Source organism: Vigna radiata, unplaced genomic scaffold (genome assembly GCF_000741045.1).
Source record: "Vigna radiata var. radiata cultivar VC1973A unplaced genomic scaffold, Vradiata_ver6 scaffold_234, whole genome shotgun sequence".
Taxonomy (NCBI): Eukaryota; Viridiplantae; Streptophyta; class Magnoliopsida; order Fabales; family Fabaceae; genus Vigna; species Vigna radiata.
The window spans coordinates 213,210-235,070 of NW_014543117.1; the positions used below are offsets into that span (position 1 = coordinate 213,210).

At 32.3% G+C, this 21,861-nt stretch overlaps 2 protein-coding genes across 4 annotated transcripts; both read left to right on the forward strand.

Moving 5' to 3' along the window:
* Positions 1 to 2,792: 2,792 nt before the first annotated feature.
* Positions 2,793 to 7,646, forward strand: LOC106753136 (BEL1-like homeodomain protein 1). Of its 3 annotated transcripts, none has more exons than XM_014634931.2 (5): positions 2,793 to 3,264; positions 3,570 to 4,457; positions 5,102 to 5,475; positions 5,582 to 5,642; positions 6,427 to 7,646. In XM_014634931.2, exons 2-5 carry the CDS (start codon positions 3,618 to 3,620, stop codon positions 7,231 to 7,233), a joined length of 2,082 nt encoding a protein of 693 aa, XP_014490417.1. In that variant the 5' UTR covers positions 2,793 to 3,264; positions 3,570 to 3,617; the 3' UTR covers positions 7,234 to 7,646. The 3 variants fall into 3 exon arrangements, with proteins under 3 accessions (XP_014490417.1, XP_022633119.1, XP_014490416.1); XM_022777398.1 differs by having other exon boundaries at positions 2,793 to 3,215; XM_014634930.2 differs by having other exon boundaries at positions 2,793 to 3,027.
* A 4,308-nt stretch (positions 7,647 to 11,954) lies between these two features.
* On the forward strand, positions 11,955 to 18,099 carry LOC106753141 (pentatricopeptide repeat-containing protein At3g18970). Its single transcript, XM_014634936.2, has 3 exons — positions 11,955 to 12,344; positions 15,493 to 17,256; positions 17,348 to 18,099. Exons 2-3 carry the CDS (start codon positions 15,845 to 15,847, stop codon positions 17,352 to 17,354), a joined length of 1,419 nt encoding a protein of 472 aa, XP_014490422.1. The 5' UTR covers positions 11,955 to 12,344; positions 15,493 to 15,844; the 3' UTR covers positions 17,355 to 18,099.
* The last annotated feature ends 3,762 nt before the right edge of the window (positions 18,100 to 21,861 follow it).

Here is a 21,861-nt window from a genome sequence, read left to right on the forward strand (position 1 = left end):
TCCTCTATGGCAGCCACCAGGAAGCTTGTCGCCTTCGCGTCACCATCAATCTCGCATCTGCCAAAGAAAACACAAAATCCCAGAATTAAAGGGAACCTAGAATCGTATCCTCATCATGAACCGCTGTCACCAGAGCACAAAGGGTTCGTCAACCTCAACCTCCATCTTCTTTGCACAGAGATTTCAAAACAGTAGTCGCAAATCGCAACTCAATAAAAGAGGTCCATGCGCCACCATCACCTGCAACAAAACTCAAACCGGGTTCGCTTCAACCCCAATTTCGACTTCTTCGTTGAGATTGAGTAGCGCCGCCATGCCTCTGCCATTAAGCACCATCGTGAAGCAGCGTCACCTTCACTCACGGTCTTCATTAATGAGTATCTCCGATGACCAACAACACCATCTTTGCAACCTGAAACGCAAAAAGTACACCCAAAATCACGACCTCCAAATGTCCTAAATCGCCACCGTGAAAAGCCACCTGCAATCGGAGAAACAACAACCATGTGCAGATGACGACTTGGTGGTGGTCCATGGGTTTCGAATGGAGGAGAATGACTAGTGTCAGAAAAAAAATGACGTGTCATTACACGGTTAACAACTTTCCTTAATTTTTGGTTAAAACAAAGTTGTTGAATTACCTTCATCGAAATCATGAAATTTCATTATCATTTTTTTGGCCATAAGTTGCTTTTGTTAATTATATTTTTTATATTTCCTAAATTAACGATGAAATACATATTAATCGTGGAATGGGCGAGGCATTTGTTATAGGAAAATGATATTTTGACACCAATTTTTGACATCATTTTGACACTACACGCGTGTCAAAATGTGGTTGGACGGTTTCAAATTAAAAAAAGCTGAGGTAGGGGCATATTTGGAAGAGAAAAACCAAAGTTTTTTTTTAATTTAAAATCGTCCAACCATATTTTAACACGTGTGCAGTGTCAAAATGGTGTCAAAATATAATTTTTCTTTGTTATATTGTGTCATACAATTCATGTTCTCTCTACGGTTAAATTGTGTCATATAGATATGTGAACTTTGAAAAGTGTGGAGACTGAAGAGCCAAAGAGTCCCATGAATTATATATCATTTCAGTGATAAAAAAAATTAAATGTGTGAAAAAAATATTTATTTTTTTTATCACAGGATTGGCTATTTATTTTTCTTAATTAAAATTAATATGAAATTAGTTTGAGTCTATTTTTTTCATTTCTTAAATCATTCTTCTTTTTATCATTTTCTCTGTTAAGGAATGGATATGAATGCGAAAAAAATAACTAGAAGCAGGATATTTAAGGGACTGACAGCGCAATTAATTGAAATCAACTTTTTCTCTTACCTTTCCAATCAAAGATAAGAATTCATTGGTGCAACATTTGTAGGGACGATTTTCTGTAGTTCATACCATTTTATATTCATTATGTTATTATTTTCCACATATGTGACACATGTTTTGTGACGTTTGTAAAATAATCTGAAATATGTAATACAACTTACACCCACAAACTTTCGATAATAATATATCATTTCATAATTGATAGTGAGCACTTCGAACTAGTTTAAGTTGTTATTATTATTTGTATGTATTTGTAAAAGCATATAATAATTCCAAACAACTTGGTCTACCGATCTAACGAAGTGATCTATTTCACCACCTTGCTAGTTTTTTTTTTTACTATATGTAGACATAAATTTAATTTATTGTTAGATTACTTTCATCTAGGAAGAATAAATGAGTGTGTGATTAAATGAAAGTAGGTCAAATTATAGCTCTAGATATGATGAAATTGGGACATATCAATGCCTATGTTTTCGTGAAGATTCAAGAGTAACCCTTATGGTTTTATCTTTCCTTTTCTTTAAGCCATTCATCTCCTACTCTACCCTACTCTTTTTATTTACTTAAATTTCTTTATCGATCTGTTTATAAAGTTGTAACAAGGCGTACGTAATCGTGACATCTTAATTAAATTCACTTTTTCTTTTCTTTAAGTGTGAGTTTTGGATATGATGGGGGTGTTTGGTTTTTTTAATCAAACAAAGTGCACTATGTAACGGATAAATATGTATACACACAAAGTTCTTTGTTGAGGCTTCATAGAAAAGGAGAGAAGAAAGAGAATTGTGATGCGATTTCAAAAGAAAAAGAAAAAAATAGGTGACAAATACATGTTTGTGATATATAAGTGTTTATTTATTTTTAATTTATGTTTGTTTTAAAAGATTATTAAGATATTTTTCTAACATTTATAATTTTCATAAAATCTACACTCTTATATTCTAAGAAGTTTCTAGTTTTACCATAAAGTTTTGTTTTCTTAACTTGCCAACTGCTAACGAAATGTGTTAGTGAAAACAACATTTAGAGTGTATAGTATTTTAAAAATATAATTTTTGTAAATTTAAAATTAAACCATAAAATATCACCTGTTATACCTACCAAAGGCTGAAAAAAGTATGGAGGATAAGACGCATATAGCAGAAACGCTAGATCTGAGCGTGTACAACACAACAAGAAAAATACTTTTGAACTGTCAATTATTGTTGATAAATAAAAGCAATTAGAGGGATATTTATGTTAAGCCTATTTAATTAACATTATTACTGAAATGAATAGGACCACCATCTCAGCAGTCACCACTAATCACTCATCTGCTTATTTTAAATATTAAATTTTTTACACACACACAGATATGTATATATAATATATAATATATATATATATATATATATATATATATATATATATATATATATATATATATATATATATATATATTATCCGTTTGGAGAAGAGAGACAGAGAGTTGCAGAGAACACTGATGACAGGAGCAAGCAAGAAGCCATGAACGAAGAAGCTGAAGCTCTGAGAACTGAAACCAAAACGGATCCATCGAACAACCCTTTTATCTGCATCCTCTACCCCGCCATGAGGGACACTTTCTCTATCTAGATAGCACCTTTCTACCTTCTTCTCTTCTCTTTTCTTCCTCAATCCATTTATTAATTCACCAAATGGTACGAACACAACACACCCAACGCCTTCGTTAATTTCTTCTCACCTATATTCATGTGATTCCTCTCCCACGGGATCTGTTTCCATTTCTCTACTTGTATATCTTTTTTTATTCATTTCATCATCACTTTTCACTTTCCATCAACAATCATCGAAGGATAAAACTTCCTTTTCATCTCCTCCATCACACGTATGTTAAATTGTTGTTTACTTGTCCAGATTGATTTGCGAAATTTAAGGTACTCAGTTACTAGGATTCACTAGCACAGCTTCCGAGGCTGTCTGTTTATCTTTTGTTTTTCAGGATCTGTAAGAAACAAGCAAGAAGCTTAATTTAATTTAATTTAATTAAAGCCCCAACATTGGTGGAGGAAGCTTGTGTGTTAATCCAAAATAGCTTTGCAATATACATGCATAATGGGCTAATCAAGATCGAAGTGAAAAGAATATGTGTGTCTATATATAGAGATCCTGGAACAGGATATGATGAATTGAAATGAAAGGCTAATTATAGAAAGTTGTTGTTGTTGCTGTGTTGTGACAGTGTGACTGAGGGAGAGAGAAAGTAGAATACAAGAACGAAAAGCGTAACATGGCGACGTACTTTCATGGAAGCACTTCAGAGATTCAATCTTCTGCAGATGGCTTGCAAACGCTTTACCTTATGAACCCATCTTACGTACCTTATGCTGACGCGCCGCACCACCCAACACTTCTCGTCAATCCCAACGCTACCAACGCGCTCAACCTCGCGACTCTCACCCACGCGCCGCCGGTGTCGCCTTCCCCCAACCACCAGCAGCACGTTATTCACGGCATGACAAACATCCTCGGATCCGGAAATTCCGATGAGCACGCTCACACCCGACCGTCGTTGTTCGGGGAAAACATCGCCGCCTTCCACGGCTTCTCCGGCGGGGCATCCTCCGCCGCCCCTCGCGTTCACTATAACCTCTGGGGCTCGGGGGTTGATCAACCTGGAACGCCTTCTAGCAGCTCCGGCGGTGGCGGTTTCCGGCGGCCCAGTCAGCAGGGGTTGTCTCTCAGCCTTTCTTCACAGCAAACGAATTTCAGGTCAGTTTCTGGGGAGCTTGATATTGGCGGACAGGGCCACGTCGCCGGAACTGGTAACTCGCCGACGTCGGCTGCGTCGACAGGAGTTTCCGGCCTGATTCTGGGCTCGAAGTATCTGAAGGCGGCGCAGGAGCTTCTGGATGAAGTTGTTAACGTAGGAAAAGGAATCTACAAAGAGGAAAAGTTTTCAGAGAAGGTGAAAGCGAATAGAGAATCTACTAATTCTGGTGCTGGTGGTGGCGATGGTTCGAGTGGTGGAGGAGAAAACAGTGCAGGAAAACAAGTGGTCGAACTCAGCACCGCTCAAAGGCAAGAACTTCAGATGAAGAAGTCCAAGCTTGTGAACATGCTCGATGAGGTAATAATTTGGTTACTATTACGCATAGTGATTTTCTATTTGACATGCAATAGTGCGCTTATATATTTATATATGTCTGTGCGAGTGTTTGATCTTGTGAAAGTACTATAATTAAGAAATCGGTCAAGAGTGGTGCGGTTTGGTTTGGTTTTGTCAGTTATTCGGTCTGTGTTGGTGATTCAGTAATTGGAAAATTATGTCGTAGTACGATATTCAGCTTTTGGAAGAGGCAATAATCAAGAATGTGACACTGGCAGAGGGTCAGTGAAATTGACAGTAATGCTGTCTCTCGTTTTCAGTTCTTTCTCGTGTGCCCTGAAATTATGCGTAGAGAGGAAACTAAACTGGCAGGAAAAGTAATTTGGTCTGATGAGTACCGTCAGAGAATAATTTTAGTTCGGACCCAGTTGGGTCAGTTTCAGCATTTATCCATGACAATCCGCACCATGCCAGATCCCTTTATTCATTCAGATTGAGCAGCTACTCATACAAACTTCAAAGTTACAAACTTTATAGAGGGTCCAATCATCCTACTACTCACCTTCTCCCCTTTCATGTTTCATCAGACAAACTTTAATTACGTATATTATCTGCATGATCACATATGATTCTGACTAATTTTTTATTTATTTAAAAAACTGCAGGTGGAACAAAGGTACAGGCAATATCACCAGCAAATGCAAATTGTGGTATCATCATTTGAGCGAGCTGCAGGTTATGGGGCTGCAAAATCTTACACTGCCCTTGCCCTAAAGACTATCTCAAAGCAATTCCGGTGCCTTAAAGATGCAATCTCTGCGCAAATCAAAGCCACGAGCAAGACATTGGGTGAAGATGATTGCTTGGGAGTGAAAGTAGAAGGGTCGAGGCTTAGGTATGTTGACCACCATCTCAGGCAACAAAGGGCACTGCAGCAGCTAGGAATGATTCAGCCCAATGCATGGAGGCCACAAAGAGGCTTGCCAGAACGAGCCGTTTCCATTCTTCGCGCTTGGCTTTTTGAGCATTTTCTTCACCCGTATGTTACATCTTTCTGCAACTATTTATTACCCTTTCCTTTTCTTCATCTACTTTAATTCTAGCTATTGCATCAACTTATCACTGCTTCTAATTTTTACCTGCAGCTATCCAAAGGACTCAGATAAAGTCATGCTTGCTAAACAAACTGGACTGGCTAGAAGCCAGGTATGTTACATCAAAGATTATCAAACACCATCAGTTTAAAAAACAGTTACTTTTTCTTCAAAGCGCCCATATTTTTTTCTTACCCTTTTTAAATACTTGTTTTATATACCAACTGCTTTTTTAGCATTTATCCATTACTCTTTCTTATTAAATAATAATATCTATTATATTTATATTGTTTTTGGAAACATTATTCTTTCTCTTTCTAGGTGTCGGGTAACAATTAAGTGTTGGTGGATCATTTTGATCATAAATAATATAAACCAAGAATGCAGTTTTACTGCAATTTGTAAGTCATGCCATACATGATGAAATTCTTGTTGAGAACTAAATGGTGGTGTTTTAGAATCAGTTCAAAGGTTAAAGAATAAATGGGGTCATTACAAACATAAATATGAATTTCTTTTAATTACAAAAATTTGTTTTTTAGTAACCATATAATAAATACCTTATAATAATAGGCAGTCAAGTAATTCTATATTTGGTAAAATACCTTATTTTATTTATTTATCTTCTTTTTACTTTCTTTCTCTAATTTGTTTTTCTTCTTCCTGACAATTTCTTCTTTCACTCTTATATAGGGTGTAAATTATTATTTTCCCATGACAACAATCCAAACACACATCCGTATTTCCTCCCCAAATTATAACTTACAAAATAAAAACTAAAACTATATTCTTTATCATATACTGCTATTTTTATTTTTGACGTGATTTTTTTACTCTTTTTGGTTTTTAAACAATTCAAAATCAAAGGTTTCTGATACTAGATAAGTTTAATGCAGGTGTCAAACTGGTTTATCAACGCCCGGGTTCGGCTGTGGAAGCCGATGGTGGAAGAAATGTACATGGAAGAAATGAAAGATCATGAACAAGCTAACGGCTCAGAAAACACCAGATCAAAAGAATTGAGCAAAGAAGTAAATGTTGCAGCAGAATCAGGAGGCATTAAACTAGATAATTTTCAACCAAAGCAAGATAACTTCAACAACCAAAACACTTCTCCAAATGAATTCTCAGCAAATTCTTCAATGTCTCCTATCGGAGGGTCCCTTCAATCCCACTCTGGTTTCCATCTTGCAGGATCATCTGAGGTGCAAACGAGTCCGAACAAACCAAGAAGTACGGAAATGCAAAACTCTCCGAGTAGTATCCTCTCAGTGGACATGGAAATGAAGCATAATGGTGAACATGCAAATACCAGAGAAGCCAACACAAAGTTTGGCATTGAAAGGCACGACAAAGATGGATACCCTTTGATGAGTGGGGGTTTTGGAGCGTTCACCATGGAAGACATTGGAAACAGATTCAACGTGAGTACTGAGCAACTGGCTTCAAGGTTCCATGGAAATGGTGTTTCTCTCACACTAGGCCTTCCCCACAACGAAAACCTTTCAATGTCAGGAACTCCGCATGGATTTCTCTCACAGAATATTCATTTGGGAAGGAGACTTGAGATGGGAACAAGTGGGAATGAGTTTTGTGCCATCAACACTCCTCCTTCGTCTCACTCAGGAACAACTTATGAGAGCATCGACATTCAAAACAGAAAGAGGTTTGTTGCTCAGTTATTACCTGATTTCGTGGCCTAAGAACTGATGATGGCTTCGTAGAATACTGGAAATTTTATGAGAAAAATCCCAGTTCTGAGGGGTTTAATTTCTCTAAACACTTATTAACTTGGCAGAACATTTAGCTTGCTGCTCAAGAAAAGAAATGGAGGTATATATATGTTGTTTTCACAGACACATGCAGTCACTAACTGTGAAATGTACCTTGATTCTGGTATACTTAAATTCCTTGCATGGGAGGGCATGCTTGCTCCCTGTAAAGATTGATAGTAGTATAGGATTATACTTTCAGAAATTTAAATTAGCTTAATTATAGGATCCATATAGTTGGGGAGGGAGTATAAATATATATATATATATTGTATATGGTATTGATGCAGCAGAAGGATTGATGATTTCTTTTGATTTCATGATTGATATCGATATTAAATATACATGCATGTATGTGCGTGTGGTTATTTGGATTCCATTGTGTACAAAAATATAATTGAAGGATGGAATAACAGAGGCAGCCATGAATGGGAGGGAGTATAAGGATATGCGTAATATTTTGACTCAATAGAGTATGAGAATTCGAGTAAACGACTTTGGTATATATATTTGATAATTTTTTTTTTCTATATTTCTTCTCGCTTTCATTTATCGTTATACCAAGTTAATGCGTGGTTTCTCTTCTGAAGGTAATTATAATAATCTTTCTTATTCCTTTCTGAACATCTCTTCGTTAGAGCTTAACGTGAGGTAATATTTTTGAAACCTTTTGGCCCGTGATACAATGTGTATAACAGTGATCACTGAAAGAAAGAAATGATTTATTCGGTGTGATTATCAAGCTTATCAAATTCGAAAATTTATATAAACTCGTGAAACTCAACTCGTAAATTCATAAATCTTAATTCGAATAAGTTTAAAAAATTATATAACTTTTAATAATTAAAATTTATAATTATATTGTTTATAAAAATAAATATTGTAAAACATAAATACTTGGATTATTGTTATTAATTTCGATGCATTTCATTAAATATATAACTTTCAAGCTTGTAAAATCGCTTCAAACTCGCAATTCTACACAATCCTACCCATTTCACAGTCAATTCTGCTGAGTTTACGCAGAAAACAAGTTTTACTTCTGAGTTAACTCGGAAATTATGTTTGGAAACGTAAACTTGTACGAGTTAACTTGAGAGTTTGATAACCATGGGTGTGGTAAAACATTTTCCTTTTCTCTTTTATACCTTTCAACCCTAATTTTCAAAATTTGATCACATTCGGTAAGTAAAAGAATAAAGAATCGTCGTTGAAGAAGTTTATCTGAGAGCTTATCAATGTTGAGCACTGTTCTTCTTGCTTAGATTAGGTCTTCTTGAGAAGGCGAAATTTCGGGTAGAGAAGCTTTCTCGTGTGATTGTAAGGGTGAAGTTTAAGTGAAAGTCTTTTGTTCAGAAAATTTTAGTAGAGAAATTTGATATTGTATGTTGAGTTAGAAGTTCTTTTGTTATAGTGTTTTGGAAACCTACTCTACATATATATTGTATACACAAACAAAATTAGGTGCAAACTTTAAAACTCCATCCTAAGATATATAGAAGCCAAGGTCGTTTATGTTGTTAAGTTTAGTGTTAATAATCTGAATTGTTGCAAAGACTCTAGAATCTCATATTTAAGGCATACCTAAAACATGTCATTTTATATAAAATCAAGACAAAATTATAATTTTATTTTATACAAAAAATTAATATTATGTTTGAGAAAAATTGTTCAAGATTACGTATGCATTCTCCAACTATGTAATAATTTTTGTGTGGGGCATAAGAAAGCACCTGCCTTGTTGGCAAAGTAATATAGTGGGGAGAAAAGAAAAAAGTGTGGATCTGATACTCAAACCTAACTTCAATGTATGACAACATTTCTCTGTTATAACTGAAACGAATAGATAGAATAAACTCAATATCTAATTAAGTTATGTATATATTCTGATTTGTAATATAATATAAATATTTCCATTATTTTTTGTAACTTGTTTTCAAAAAATAAATATAAAATTAAACAAATTGTCTAATTTTTAAAACTTATTTTTCATATCAATTTTAATTTTCACTAAGTCAGAAAAAGTTTATTAAAGAGCAAGTTGATAAATACAAATGTGTATTGACAGGCTCAACTTGAAAATATTAAACATATATTTGGTTTACATTATTCTGTACGAATATATTTATTTTATTCTAGTTTTATTAACTACGTCTTGGTGGTCAATATAAAATTTTCTATTGCTACAAAATATACATACAAAAATGTTCTTCATATATATTTTTCTATCGAAAATTATAGATTATATTTTATTTTCTTTATTGTTTGATTAAAATTAGAGATGTGTAATTATGAAAGAGATTCAAATATGAAAAAAAAATAATAATTTCAATTAAACTATTTTTGGCCTTATAATTATTATAACTAAAGCATATTTTTTTTTTAAAACCTCAATATCTATTTCTTTTTCTATTGCATTATTTGTTACAATTCAAATTTTTTTTCTCTTCTCTTTTCTCATGTACAAATTATTGAATAATTTTTTTGCAGGTAATAATATTTCTCAAAATTTATATATAAGAATTAAAAAGGATTACATCATAAAATGGGTAAAAAGAAATGAACTCGAATAAAAACACGAAACACAAAATCATTGTAAAAAATTGGGTGTGTAGGTTCGTAGGTGCTGGACCGATCACAACACAAGTTTAGTCCTTTGTTCATGAGGTTTATAGTTGTTTTCTGGGCGTTTTCTTTCCGTAAATCCATAATTCCGAACTGCACTCCCATAAGTTAGAAATTAAAGATGTTAAAATAGATTCAAACTGATGAGACAATTTGGTTAACAGTTTGAAAAAAGCTCAATATTTTTACATATGAAATAAACTTAATCTATCTTACTTAACCCACTATTCAAAGAAATTTGAATTGAAATAAAAATAAGTTAAACTGTAATTTATCGTCAATAATCTTTTATTATTTTTTAACTATTTTTTTATATTTTTTTATTAAATTTATAATTATATATATATATATATATATTAATAATTTGATATTCGTAAATAATAGATATTGATATTGTATAATGATATTTGAATAATTTGAATGTTTGTTTATAAAATTGTAAGTTAATACTTCATTTTTTCAATTAACATTTTTATAATAATGATTAGTCCTATAAAGAAAATCAGTCAGTTTAGTTTAATTATTTTTATGGTATTGTAATAAATATGTAAAATATATTGAAAGAATAAATATATTTAAGTTAGTCAATTTACTTATCGTATCGTATAACTTTATCTATAACATGAAATACATTCCGAACTAGCTTTTCATGTCACAATTTATAGAACAAGCCCTCTAAAATAAACTTTCTAAAACAATTTTTTCAAACAGGATTTCTAGGACAGACTTTTATATGATATTTTTTAAAACAAACTTCCAACCAAATTCACTATTTTATTTTTCTCTTTTTTTCTTCTTGCTTTCAATGACCTAGTGTAGTGTGAAAGAGAATTTTAGTCTTTTTAATTGTAGTTTATGGGTGCATTTAATAGTCACGGAGTGCAGGAAGAAATGGGTCTAGGGTAAACAAGTTATTCTTGACTGGGTATTACTCTTTGTATCTCCCCAATTCCATCTTTCACTTCCCCAATTTTTTTGAACTTTTCTTTAAATACGAAAATAACTTTTTTTATTTTTTGTTTTTACTATTTTAACCATGTTTATCTAAGTTATCCTAACCTAACTTTTTACTCCCTACTTACACACTTCATCACTTCAGTCAGACATTTTCGCAGATTGCATAGCAACCCCACCTCCTTCCCTTTGGATTCTTACCCTCCCCCACGTTAACTTTCATTTTCAAAAACTTTCCAACTCTCCCATACGTCCTCGCAGTCCTCTCTTTCTCGTAGTGCTTTTGGCTTTTCGTGAGTGCGGCAAAGCGGCAGGTGGCGATGCAGCGAGTGGCAGTACGGCGGGTCTATGCGGCAGTGCGGCGAGGTGGTTGTTGGTTCGTTTGGTTTTTGGTTGTGGCTGTGTTAAGCGGTGTGACGGTGTGTGCTGCGTTGCGGCCGGTGTGTGCGGCGGTGCAGCGAGTGGTGGTGCAACGGGTGTGTGCGATGGTGCGGCGTAGTGGTTGTTGCTTGGTTCGTTTCGAGAGGTTAGTTTCTTTTCGTTTCTTCCTTTGATTTTTTTTTTTAAATATATGTAATATAATGTTTAGGACTGGGTTGATTTCTGTCCCGCTGTTGATTTTTGGTCGGTCTATGTCAGTATGTGTATGTTGCTTTGTTGAGGTTTTTGTTCTCTGTGTTGTGTGTGTTGACAGGCCCTGAAACGGATGTCGATATCTGTCGACGGATACCCATATCCGTTTAAGCGGTTTCACGAAGGAGTTACGTACCTCGCCTCGCTGCTTTTTAACACTTTTTAACAGCTTCCCTGGTTAAAGGTTTGATAGAGCATCACACCATGCAGAAATATAATAATTGAACAACAAATTTTTTCAAACAATCTCGATAACTCAATCACCACAACAATAAAGAAAAATAGGAGAAAAAATTTATAGGAAGAAAAAATAGAGATGAAAGCATGAAAATAAAAAAAGAATAAATAAATTATGTAAGGGCGAGTAAACAAATTCATTAAATTTTATTCCTAAATATAAACTTTTACTAAAGGATAAAATTGAAATAAAAAAAATAAAACACATCAAAATGAAAAGAGAAGGTGTAGGGAAGAAGTGGGGAGGGGGAGGTACAGGAGTAACGCTCCCATGGAAATTAATTGAAAAGTGATTGGACAGGACATTGAGCTGATTTAGTAGGACGACGTCGCTTCGTCAGGGCTTCACCTTACGCATTCATTTGGGAGAAAGGGAGCAATTCACTTGAGAGAAAAGCACTCCTTCGAGAGTTAGGGCTTGCGCGTGAGAAAGCGAAGTGAGAAGAGAGGGAAGCTCCATTGATGCCAACCTGACCGGAGCTGACCGGCGGGAAAGTTGAAGATGACCGGAGCTGCCACGTGGATAGATTAAACGGATGGAAAGAAGATGAAGGTTGGTCGTCGATTATAAAGCGCGAAGCTTCTCGAGCAAGGTTCCCCTTTCCCTTTTTCCCTTTTTCCCTTTTTTTTCTACTTTCATTTTCAACCCTATAAAACAGGTTTCTTCCATGTAAATAAGAGACTTGAACAGAAACGAGACACTTAGACATTTTTCATTTTACATTTTTAGTCTTTAGGGTAGATAGAGAGGACGCTAGAGCTTAAGGTTTTATCGCGCATTCGGTAGATTAGTGTTTCTTGTGTTCTTTCTTGCGTTTTGTTCGGTACATTTTCATGTAACTTTGTTTCTTGTTAGTAGTACTTCCTTTCTTGATGTTTCCATATGTGTTCAGCGTTTGATAATTCTGTTATCTTGATTTTTCTCATTATTTCTGGGTTCTTGTGAGAGTCGTTTTTAGTTTTGTTTTGTAAAAAATTTGATTTGGACTCTGTGACTCCGTACAGTTGTAGGAAATTACATGACTCCAGTGATTATTACTTATCGAGATGTTTCAATTGCATTTAGATTAGGTTTTGCGTCTGGTGATGATTAGAAACATGAATTAGGAGTTGAATTTATTGTGATTTGGTATAGTAAGTAGACATTTACACAATCTAAGTTCTGATTTGGAACTTAAATACCACACAGTGGGTATGACTGCACAAGATGTCTTACTGAGTTGTAAATGATTACTTTTCTACACTAACTTTGGCACTTTTGATTCTGATTCATGGTTCTAATCAACCAATATGTTTCTACTCATTAGTTTAGGCTCTGCTAATTTGATTTTAGTTTTAGTTGAGAGTATTGGCATGATTGTTCTTGATCACTTCTGTTTAGATTAGGATTTGATGATTCATTCTAGGTTTTATGTTTTACATTCTAATTCAGATTTGACGCTTACCTTAGGAATATCTCTTGACTGTTAATGCATTCTTTTAGACTTAGGTTTTGCTTCTATTCTGTGTTTCTGTTTCAAGATTTTCTTTCCATATTTTTTTGATTAATTCATTTAGCATTTGAGTTCTGTTTATATTGTATAATGTATGTTTCCATATCAGTTGTAGGTAGTTATAATAATTAGGTTTTATTTCTATTTTAAGTAGTTTAGACTTTTATTTTCTTTTCTTTTATTGCATTTCAATTTCTTTACTCTTTTAAACAGATTTTAGTTTAGATTTTCATTTTTTTTCTTTTTAGTTCCATTCATTTTAATTGTCCCCACCTAGTTTAATAGTAAATAATTAATAAATAAATCTTACACTTTAATCTTAATTAGCTGAGTCCGATATTTGAATAAAAAAAAATAATTATGAGATACACTTTTGAGTTTTTAAACTAGAGACAAGGTAGTCTTTTTAACATTGGATTAGAAACCAAGAAGAATATCAGCACGAGCATCTAACTTTTTACTGTTAGTGGTTTTAGTGGATTAAAAGCATAGTGAGCCAAAAACCCGAAAAAAAGTTTATAATTATATAGTTTTTCAAAAGGACTATGATATTTTAACAATTTTTTTTAATAATTTTTTAACAATAGATTGTGTAACTATTTTATTGGTTCGTATATTTAAAATGGACCAATCACAAGCTACGTAAATAGTTGTGAAAAAATTATCAAAAAAGTTGTTAAAGATATATTTTTCTTTTCAAAAAGGGTAATACTTTTAAGAAAAGAAGTGGGAACACAATTTACAAGACAAACAACATAAGTTGCAGCATAAGTTTGGATTGAAAAAGTATTGCACAATTGACATTTAAAATGTGTTGATGCGTCCTCTGGATAATACCATTTTTCTGGGTTTCTACCTAATAGTTCGATGCACAATGCCTTCAGTTTGAAAAATGCTTTTGATATCAAACATAATGTGATTATCAGACTTCACAACTTTTACTGAATTGGATTTTTACTGTGTGAGTCTCAGTCTTAGATTTCAAAAGAAAGATTCAAGTAAATATAGTCTTATCATCTAGTAAGAAAACACCTCTACCTATTTAAAGAAACAGTAGAGCTCCCAACTATAAGTGTGAATAAGATCAAAAACATTGTAAGCATATGAAAAACTTTCGGGAAAAGGAAGTCTTTTCTGTTTTGGGAAAAGGAAGCATGTAAAAAGTTAGCATAAACCAAATATTTTTTTGTTTACATTCCAAAAAAATCAAGACAATGTTATTTTTTTTTTCTAACCCAAATCAATGCTAAGCCCATACAATCCACCCAAAAAGTCAGTTGTACCACCCAAAAAGTCAGTTGTACCATTATTGTATTTGAGTGAAAATCATCTTGCAGTTATGATGACAAATTAACTTAGAAGTAGATATAAGATTATATGCAAAACAATTATTGATAAATAAATTGTTATCAAATCTTATAATTTGTTGCTTTAACTTTCGTCGCATTAAGAAGATTGACAGAAATAAAATGAATTTTACATAATTTGTTAGAGAAGATGATATGTGATTTGTGGGTCCTAAGCTAAAATCTATTTTGAGCATTTATCTTTATTCAAAGAATGTGCATTAAGGATGAGAGTAAGTGGATCAAAACTGCATAATCATTGTGCTTTAACTCATGTTGAATCTCCTCTTGGTTGACAGAACCTGTCTTTCTATTATGAAATTTATAACATGGAGGAAACCCATGTCTCTCGTAACACGGGAAACCATGTCTCTCGTAACACATGTCAATTGCATGTCCATTTCATTCACAATGCGTGCAGACTTTTCTTTTAACATTGTTTCTTTATCAAAATTTGCTGGAAAACAATAAGTGCATGGAGTAGTGACAACAACATTAATCATGGCTTGAGTGTTGGAAAAGAAAGGGCTTCCTCCTATCTGATGTTCTTGTTGTGCAACCTAATGAAAAAGTTTAGTAATAAGAGGAATGGGTTTAAAAAAAAAGAACATGTGACCTTATATTGCTATATTGATCATTGAGTCTTGGCAAGAATCATAAACTTATTGTCCAAAGGTTTGGATTGAAGGTGGTGTAATAAACTCTTTTATGGGTTTGTTCATGACCCATTGGTGTCAAACCTTCCTAGTATCCTCTCTCGAAAAACTTCACAGTTGGGGATATTCTACATTTATTCATCTTAATGGTGAAAAGGAATTTCAATTTGTGCTTTATTGAGTTGAATATGGTACTAACTACTATGATCTGATTCTGGGGGTTTTTATGTTATTACTTGTGATTAGTTTGTTTACAAATGAAGAAATGACTGAGAAGCCTCTCAGCATTCAACTAAATTGAGTTAAGGATATTCTTGGACGAATGAGGATGACTTCCATGTAGAANCTTTTTAANAGAATTGGATAGANGGCCANAGTGCTTGGGTACGGGGATGGTGCTACCATAGCAGATTTTTAGGGTTCTAAATCGTCATCATCATCTTCCTTATTGTGATCTGCACATTAAACTTCTGAAGTTTAATGTTTGGCGTCAAATGAAGGTGAAAGGTGATATATGATAAGGCAGAATTCTCTAACATCAAAATTCATCACTTGAGCTGAGATTTTTAATATTCTTTTATGGGCCATAATTTACCTCATGCTGAACTGCCTTTCAAGACTTAGATGTGTTTCTTTCTTACATTCTTTTCCCAAAGTGTCCAAAAATATAAAGCAAATCCATGCCCAGGTAATTACTAATGGCCTGAAATCGCCTGCCTTCTTGGCCAAGTTAATTGAGCATTATTGTGGCTCACTAGACTCACACATTGCTAATAATGCACATTTAGTGTTCGGGTACTTTGACAAGCCAGACCTGTTTCTCTTTAACACTTTGATAAGATGTGTTAAACCCAATGATTCTATTATAATTTTTCGAGATGAGTTTTCTCGGGGACTCATGTTTTTTGATGATTACACTTACAATTTTGTTCTTGGAGCCTGTGCTCGCTTTCCGTCAGCTTCAACGTTGTGGGTAGGTAGACAACTACATTCCCTGATAGTAAAGCATGGGGTTGGGTCAAATATTTTGGTTTCGACTACCAAAATATACTTTTATTCTACCAACAAAGATATTATCTCAGCCCGACAAGTGTTTGATGAAATGTCAATGAGAAGCAGTATTACGTGGAATGCTATGATAACAGGTTATTCTTCCCTTAAAGAAGGGAAAAGACAATATGCTTTCAATGCATTGTCATTGTTTAAGGACATGTTGGTTGATGTACGTGGAATTAAACCAACAGATACAACCATAGTTGCTGTCATTTCAGCAGTTTCTCAGATGGGTTTGCTAGAAACTGGTGCTTGCGTACATGCATTTGCTGAAAAGACATTGTGTACTGAAGATGATGTGTTCATTGGGACTGGTCTTGTTGATATGTACTCAAAATGTGGATGCCTTGATAGTGCCTTGTCTGTCTTCTGGCACATGAACCAGAAGAATATCTTGACTTGGACGGCAATGACTACAGGCCTAGCTATCCATGGGAAAGGAAAACAAGCCTTGGAGGTTTTATACAAGATGGGGGATTACGGTCTGAAGCCTAATGAAGCAACTTTTACTAGCTTTTTATCTGCTTGTTGTCATGGTGGGCTTGTCGAAGAAGGCCTTCAATTGTTCCATGAAATGAAGAGAACATTTAATGTGACACCTCAGATAAAACATTATGGTTGCATTGTTGACCTTCTTGGTCGTGCTGGAAAGTTAAAAGAAGCATATGAATTTATCATGCGGATGCCAATTAATCCTGATGATGTAATATGGAGGACTCTGCTAGGTGCATGCAAGATTCATGAGGATGTTGCGATGGGAGAGAAGGTGGGAAAATTTCTCCTCCAGTTGGAAGAATGTAGTCGTCCAGAGTTGACTTCAAAGAGCGAAGACTATGTATCTCTGTCAAATGTTTATGCTTTAGCAGAAAGGTGGGTCGAAGTTGAATCTGTAAGGAAACAAATGAGAGCTAAGAGAATCTCGAATAACACTGGTTGTAGCGCTGTTCAAATTGTCAGGTATGATACTAGTATAAGTGCTATTATTGACTTATTTCTCAGTTTTATTACTTTATTAGTTACTGATTTTGTTTGAAAATTCACATGACAGTCTGTAGAACGAAGATCACAGAAAGAGAATTTTGAGGCAGAGCATTTGAGTAAACCAACAGAGATTAACTGTTGAGCGGGACAATAGTACATTTCCTTGTCCAAGTATTTTTGAAGATGCCCTTGCAAAATGGAAGTGGCTGATCCTGTCTAATGAATCACTGTCAAAAACAGATCACTGAAGCAACATCACACAACATTTAATAGGACATTTGCAAGCAGGATCTCGTCTAAAATTTTCAACATGATCCTAAATCGTCCTTAACTTTGTGAAAACCTGTCAGAATAAGATCACTTGTTACGATCTATAATTCAAAAACCCTCAAAAGATCTCCCTGAAACATTGATCGCAAATCCTTCCAGATTTCCTCTACCTTATCTATCCATAATATACTTTTCTTTATAGGAGAGGAAACAGAATGGAATATCCAATATTGAGTAATTTGGATCATTCTTACATGTTCTAAAATGGTAGTTGTCGGTTTCAAGAACAGGAACGACAAGGAAACGGCTAGATATTACATGTTGATGTAGCTTCAAAGGAAAGGTTAAAGATGGCTTATATGTCTTCCCATCTCGTAAAAAATTGAATATTTACTGTCAACTCTGCCATATAACTATGTGAATTCTCCTTTTTTTACTGTTATTCATGTTCTTACAAATTGTAATATATCAGAAGATATGTGAATATAGTTGCCACCTTTCTGTACTTCGAATACTGTATATTCATGTTCGGCACAGCTCCATACTCAATATTACATATAGTTTCTCGATGCTTTTACATGCTATACTTATCTGATTCATATTAAATCTCAAACATTAATCATTTTCAAACATTAAACATTTTACGTCAATGTGGGATACATCATAGGTTAAGTAGTCAACTATATGGTATTACGAAGGGAAGAGCGCACGTAAGAGTAGAGAAGTGATATGTGATTAAGTAGCAGTATTGGGAGGTGGACGGATAAATAGATACTACTATCACTGCTACTTCCATTCTTCTTGGGGATGGCAGTCGCAGAAATACGGATACAGACAGAGATTTTGATGTATCGGGTTTGCGTCGTGTTCTCATTACATTTCGCACACATAGCTTAACACTTATTTTCATTCTAATAAGTTATTAATCCATGGCTATATTGATAGACTTTTTAATGAAAAAAAGTAAAGTTATAGAAAACAGTAATTTATACATTTGAATGTGACTATATTACTTTTTTTTTATAATCAGAACAAAATATAAAATTGTATGAAAAGTTAGTAGTAGTTTCTATTAAGAAAAATTATGGACTTGAGAGGAAAAAATTAAGTTAAAATTTGTATACACATTAGTTTATATGAAAAATAGATTAAAGCTAGACAAATTATAATTAACATAAAACAGGGTAGAAAAAAAATAAATATGCTGTTAAATTTTTATATCAAACATAACTTTTAATTTTTCATTAGAAACATATAAGTGAATAAAGTAAAGCTAAATTTTATAAACACTAAAAATTAACAGCAAACTAAAGAATTAATGAACAAAATTGTTTACCATCAACTATTGAGTTCAATATTTTGATATGCACCATCTTTAAACGTTTTAAAGTATGCCCATTAAAAAAGTATTAGAATAATAATACTCATTACTAAAATAGTTAAAATTATTCATGAATATACTAAATTTTAACTACTGTCTAAGAAAGATTCGTACAGATTCATGATAAGAGATGCACAAAAAAACATGAAACAAAAAAGAGGGTTTATAAATGTATAATGTCGATATATTATTATAGAGTGATTTTGCATTAATTTTAGGATAGGACATAGAAAAATCATGAAAAAAAAGAAGATTATTTATGAATCATTCATGCCATAAATATTTCAATTCTTTTTATCTTAAAATTGTTTGATCTTCTAGATTATAATAAGATGAAAATAGTATTTGTTAAATGATTTAAGAAAACAAAAAGAAATAAAAACAAATTTATTTTAGTTAAGACTTGTTTATTTTAATTATTGTAATTAAAATTAAAAATACTAAAATTTAAATTTGTGAAAGAGTATGTATTTCAAATTTAAGTTGTATTTTTGAAACAAATTACTCTAATTTAAGTTTTTTAATAGTTTATTTGATGTATTTTTTTGGTCAAATATAAATTTTAATTTTCTGTTATATTGAATTACATTTATTTTTATACTAAGTGAATGTTGTCAATTGATATTAATTATTACTTTACGTATGTTACATTTATGATGAATTAAATTAGTATAAGAAAAGTAAAACATATACAAGAGAACTAAAATTAGCAACCCAAAAAATAATGTTAATCAAATTCTGATGAGGATACAGCTATAAAAATTATTCTTAAAGGGAAAATAGGTACTACTTAATTTGGATTTCATAAACATTTCATTCAAAACCCTTCAATATTGAGAAGGGGACGTCTAAGCATGTTTGGTCTAAACATTTTAAGATGGACAATGATATTTTGACAATGTTTTTTGATAACTTTTTTTACAACGGGACACGTGTCATCATTTTATTAGTCTATTTGAATTTGTGTTTAAAAAATATTTAAAACGAATCAATCACAAGCTGTCACGTATGCATTGTCAAAAAATTGTTAAAAAAAAAATTCCTTTTAAGATGGACCTACATTTTGTTCTTGGTAGAGTTCATCAGAAGCAAATTCAGCTTGTTTCCAAATAGTAGACGTTTTCACAAAATCCTTGTCTTTATCATCTGGTTAGTGATGAACTCCATATAAGTTTAAGATGAGATATTACGTGACTTTATATGCATGTAACATATAAACTTTTCTTTAAATTTAATAACTTTTTAACAATAAATTATATATTATTATTATATTAGTTTATTTAAATTTATTTTAAAATAATATTTAAAACAAATTAATCACAAATCACCTATCTACTATAAAAAAAAGTTGTAAAAAAAAAAATTCTCCACTTAATTCACGGAATTTCTTATGTTCTTCTAACTCCATCTCCATAATTTCTCTTCTCAAACTAAATAAGATTTATTTAACATTTTCACTCCATTCTTTCCCAATGCCATACAAACTCCACTTCAATGTAAATATATATTAAAGACACCTATATTTGTAAATAAAATTTATAATTAAGTTATCTTTAAAAAATAATTTATATTTTTTTATTTACATGTGTTCTCTTTGAACTAAAAGTGATCAATGGAAGAAACATTACTCTCTTTTTTGAATATGTAACAGATATACTTAGATATTCAAATTTGAAAGTACTTAATAAATTAGAATAATAATGTCATTCTTTTATTTGAGACTGCTAAATATATATGAAATTTGATACTTTTTTTTCTTTCTCTCCCTATCCTCATTCTAATTATGAATGAGGTAAACTACATTATTTTATGTTAACTTAATGTAAAATATTAAAAAAAAATAGATTCATGCACTAACCCCAGAACAAATATCATAATAATAATAAATAAGAATAAAATGTTATATCGAATAGAAAATAAATAAAAATTAAATGATTGAATATTTAAGAAAAATAATCGTACTGATAAATTATAATAGAACTTGATATTAAACTTAAATAAACAAAACATAAATGAATGAATAGTTAAGAAGAACAATCAGCACACTGATATTATAGTAAACTTTTATATTAAATAAATAAAAAAAATATTGAATCTTTAAGACAAAGAATCGTGCTACCATGAGTTTGAATTCAAACTCAATCTTTCGCATCTTTGAAAGTTCCATGCACTAATTTTAGTTGAAAGCCGGCGTTTTTAGCTCACTCTGCAAGTTGGGTCCAAAATAAAAATAAATAAATAAATATTATCATTCATGCATATTATTTTATTCAATGTTATTCATTTACGTGGGCAGCACCAACTTTGAAACTTTTTCTGTAGATCTCTTCCTCCTTTGAAAATACATCACTATCAAAATCAACACATCAAACTGAACCATACAAGCCGCCAACGTTAACAAGTGGCCTCCAACTTCATTCGTAGCATCATTTGACATCACTCAACAAAATATATTAATTGATATTTGTAAATAAAGTAACGATAAGTTGATATCCTTTTAAATTCATTTGATATATAGTATAAAAGTAAATTAGTTATAAAAAAGTAAATTTTTATATATTTTTTAAAAAATAAAAGTAAAAAAAAAATAACATTAAATGAATATAAAAAATTGTATGTGTATGAAAGTACCGTTTTTCTTATAAGTAATTAGAATGCACAAATGGAAATATTCATAGTAATGTTTAACCAATGGAAGTAAAAACCTGTAAAACCTAATAATAAATTACACACAGTGTGTGTATATATACATATACATATATATATACATATACATATACATATACATATATATATANATATATATATATATATATATATATATATATATATATATATATATATATATTTGTCTTTTTATGATTTCTTCATATTATTTCAAGAAATCTATATAATATATAGTTTGTGGGGAGAAAGGCAAAATGTTCATG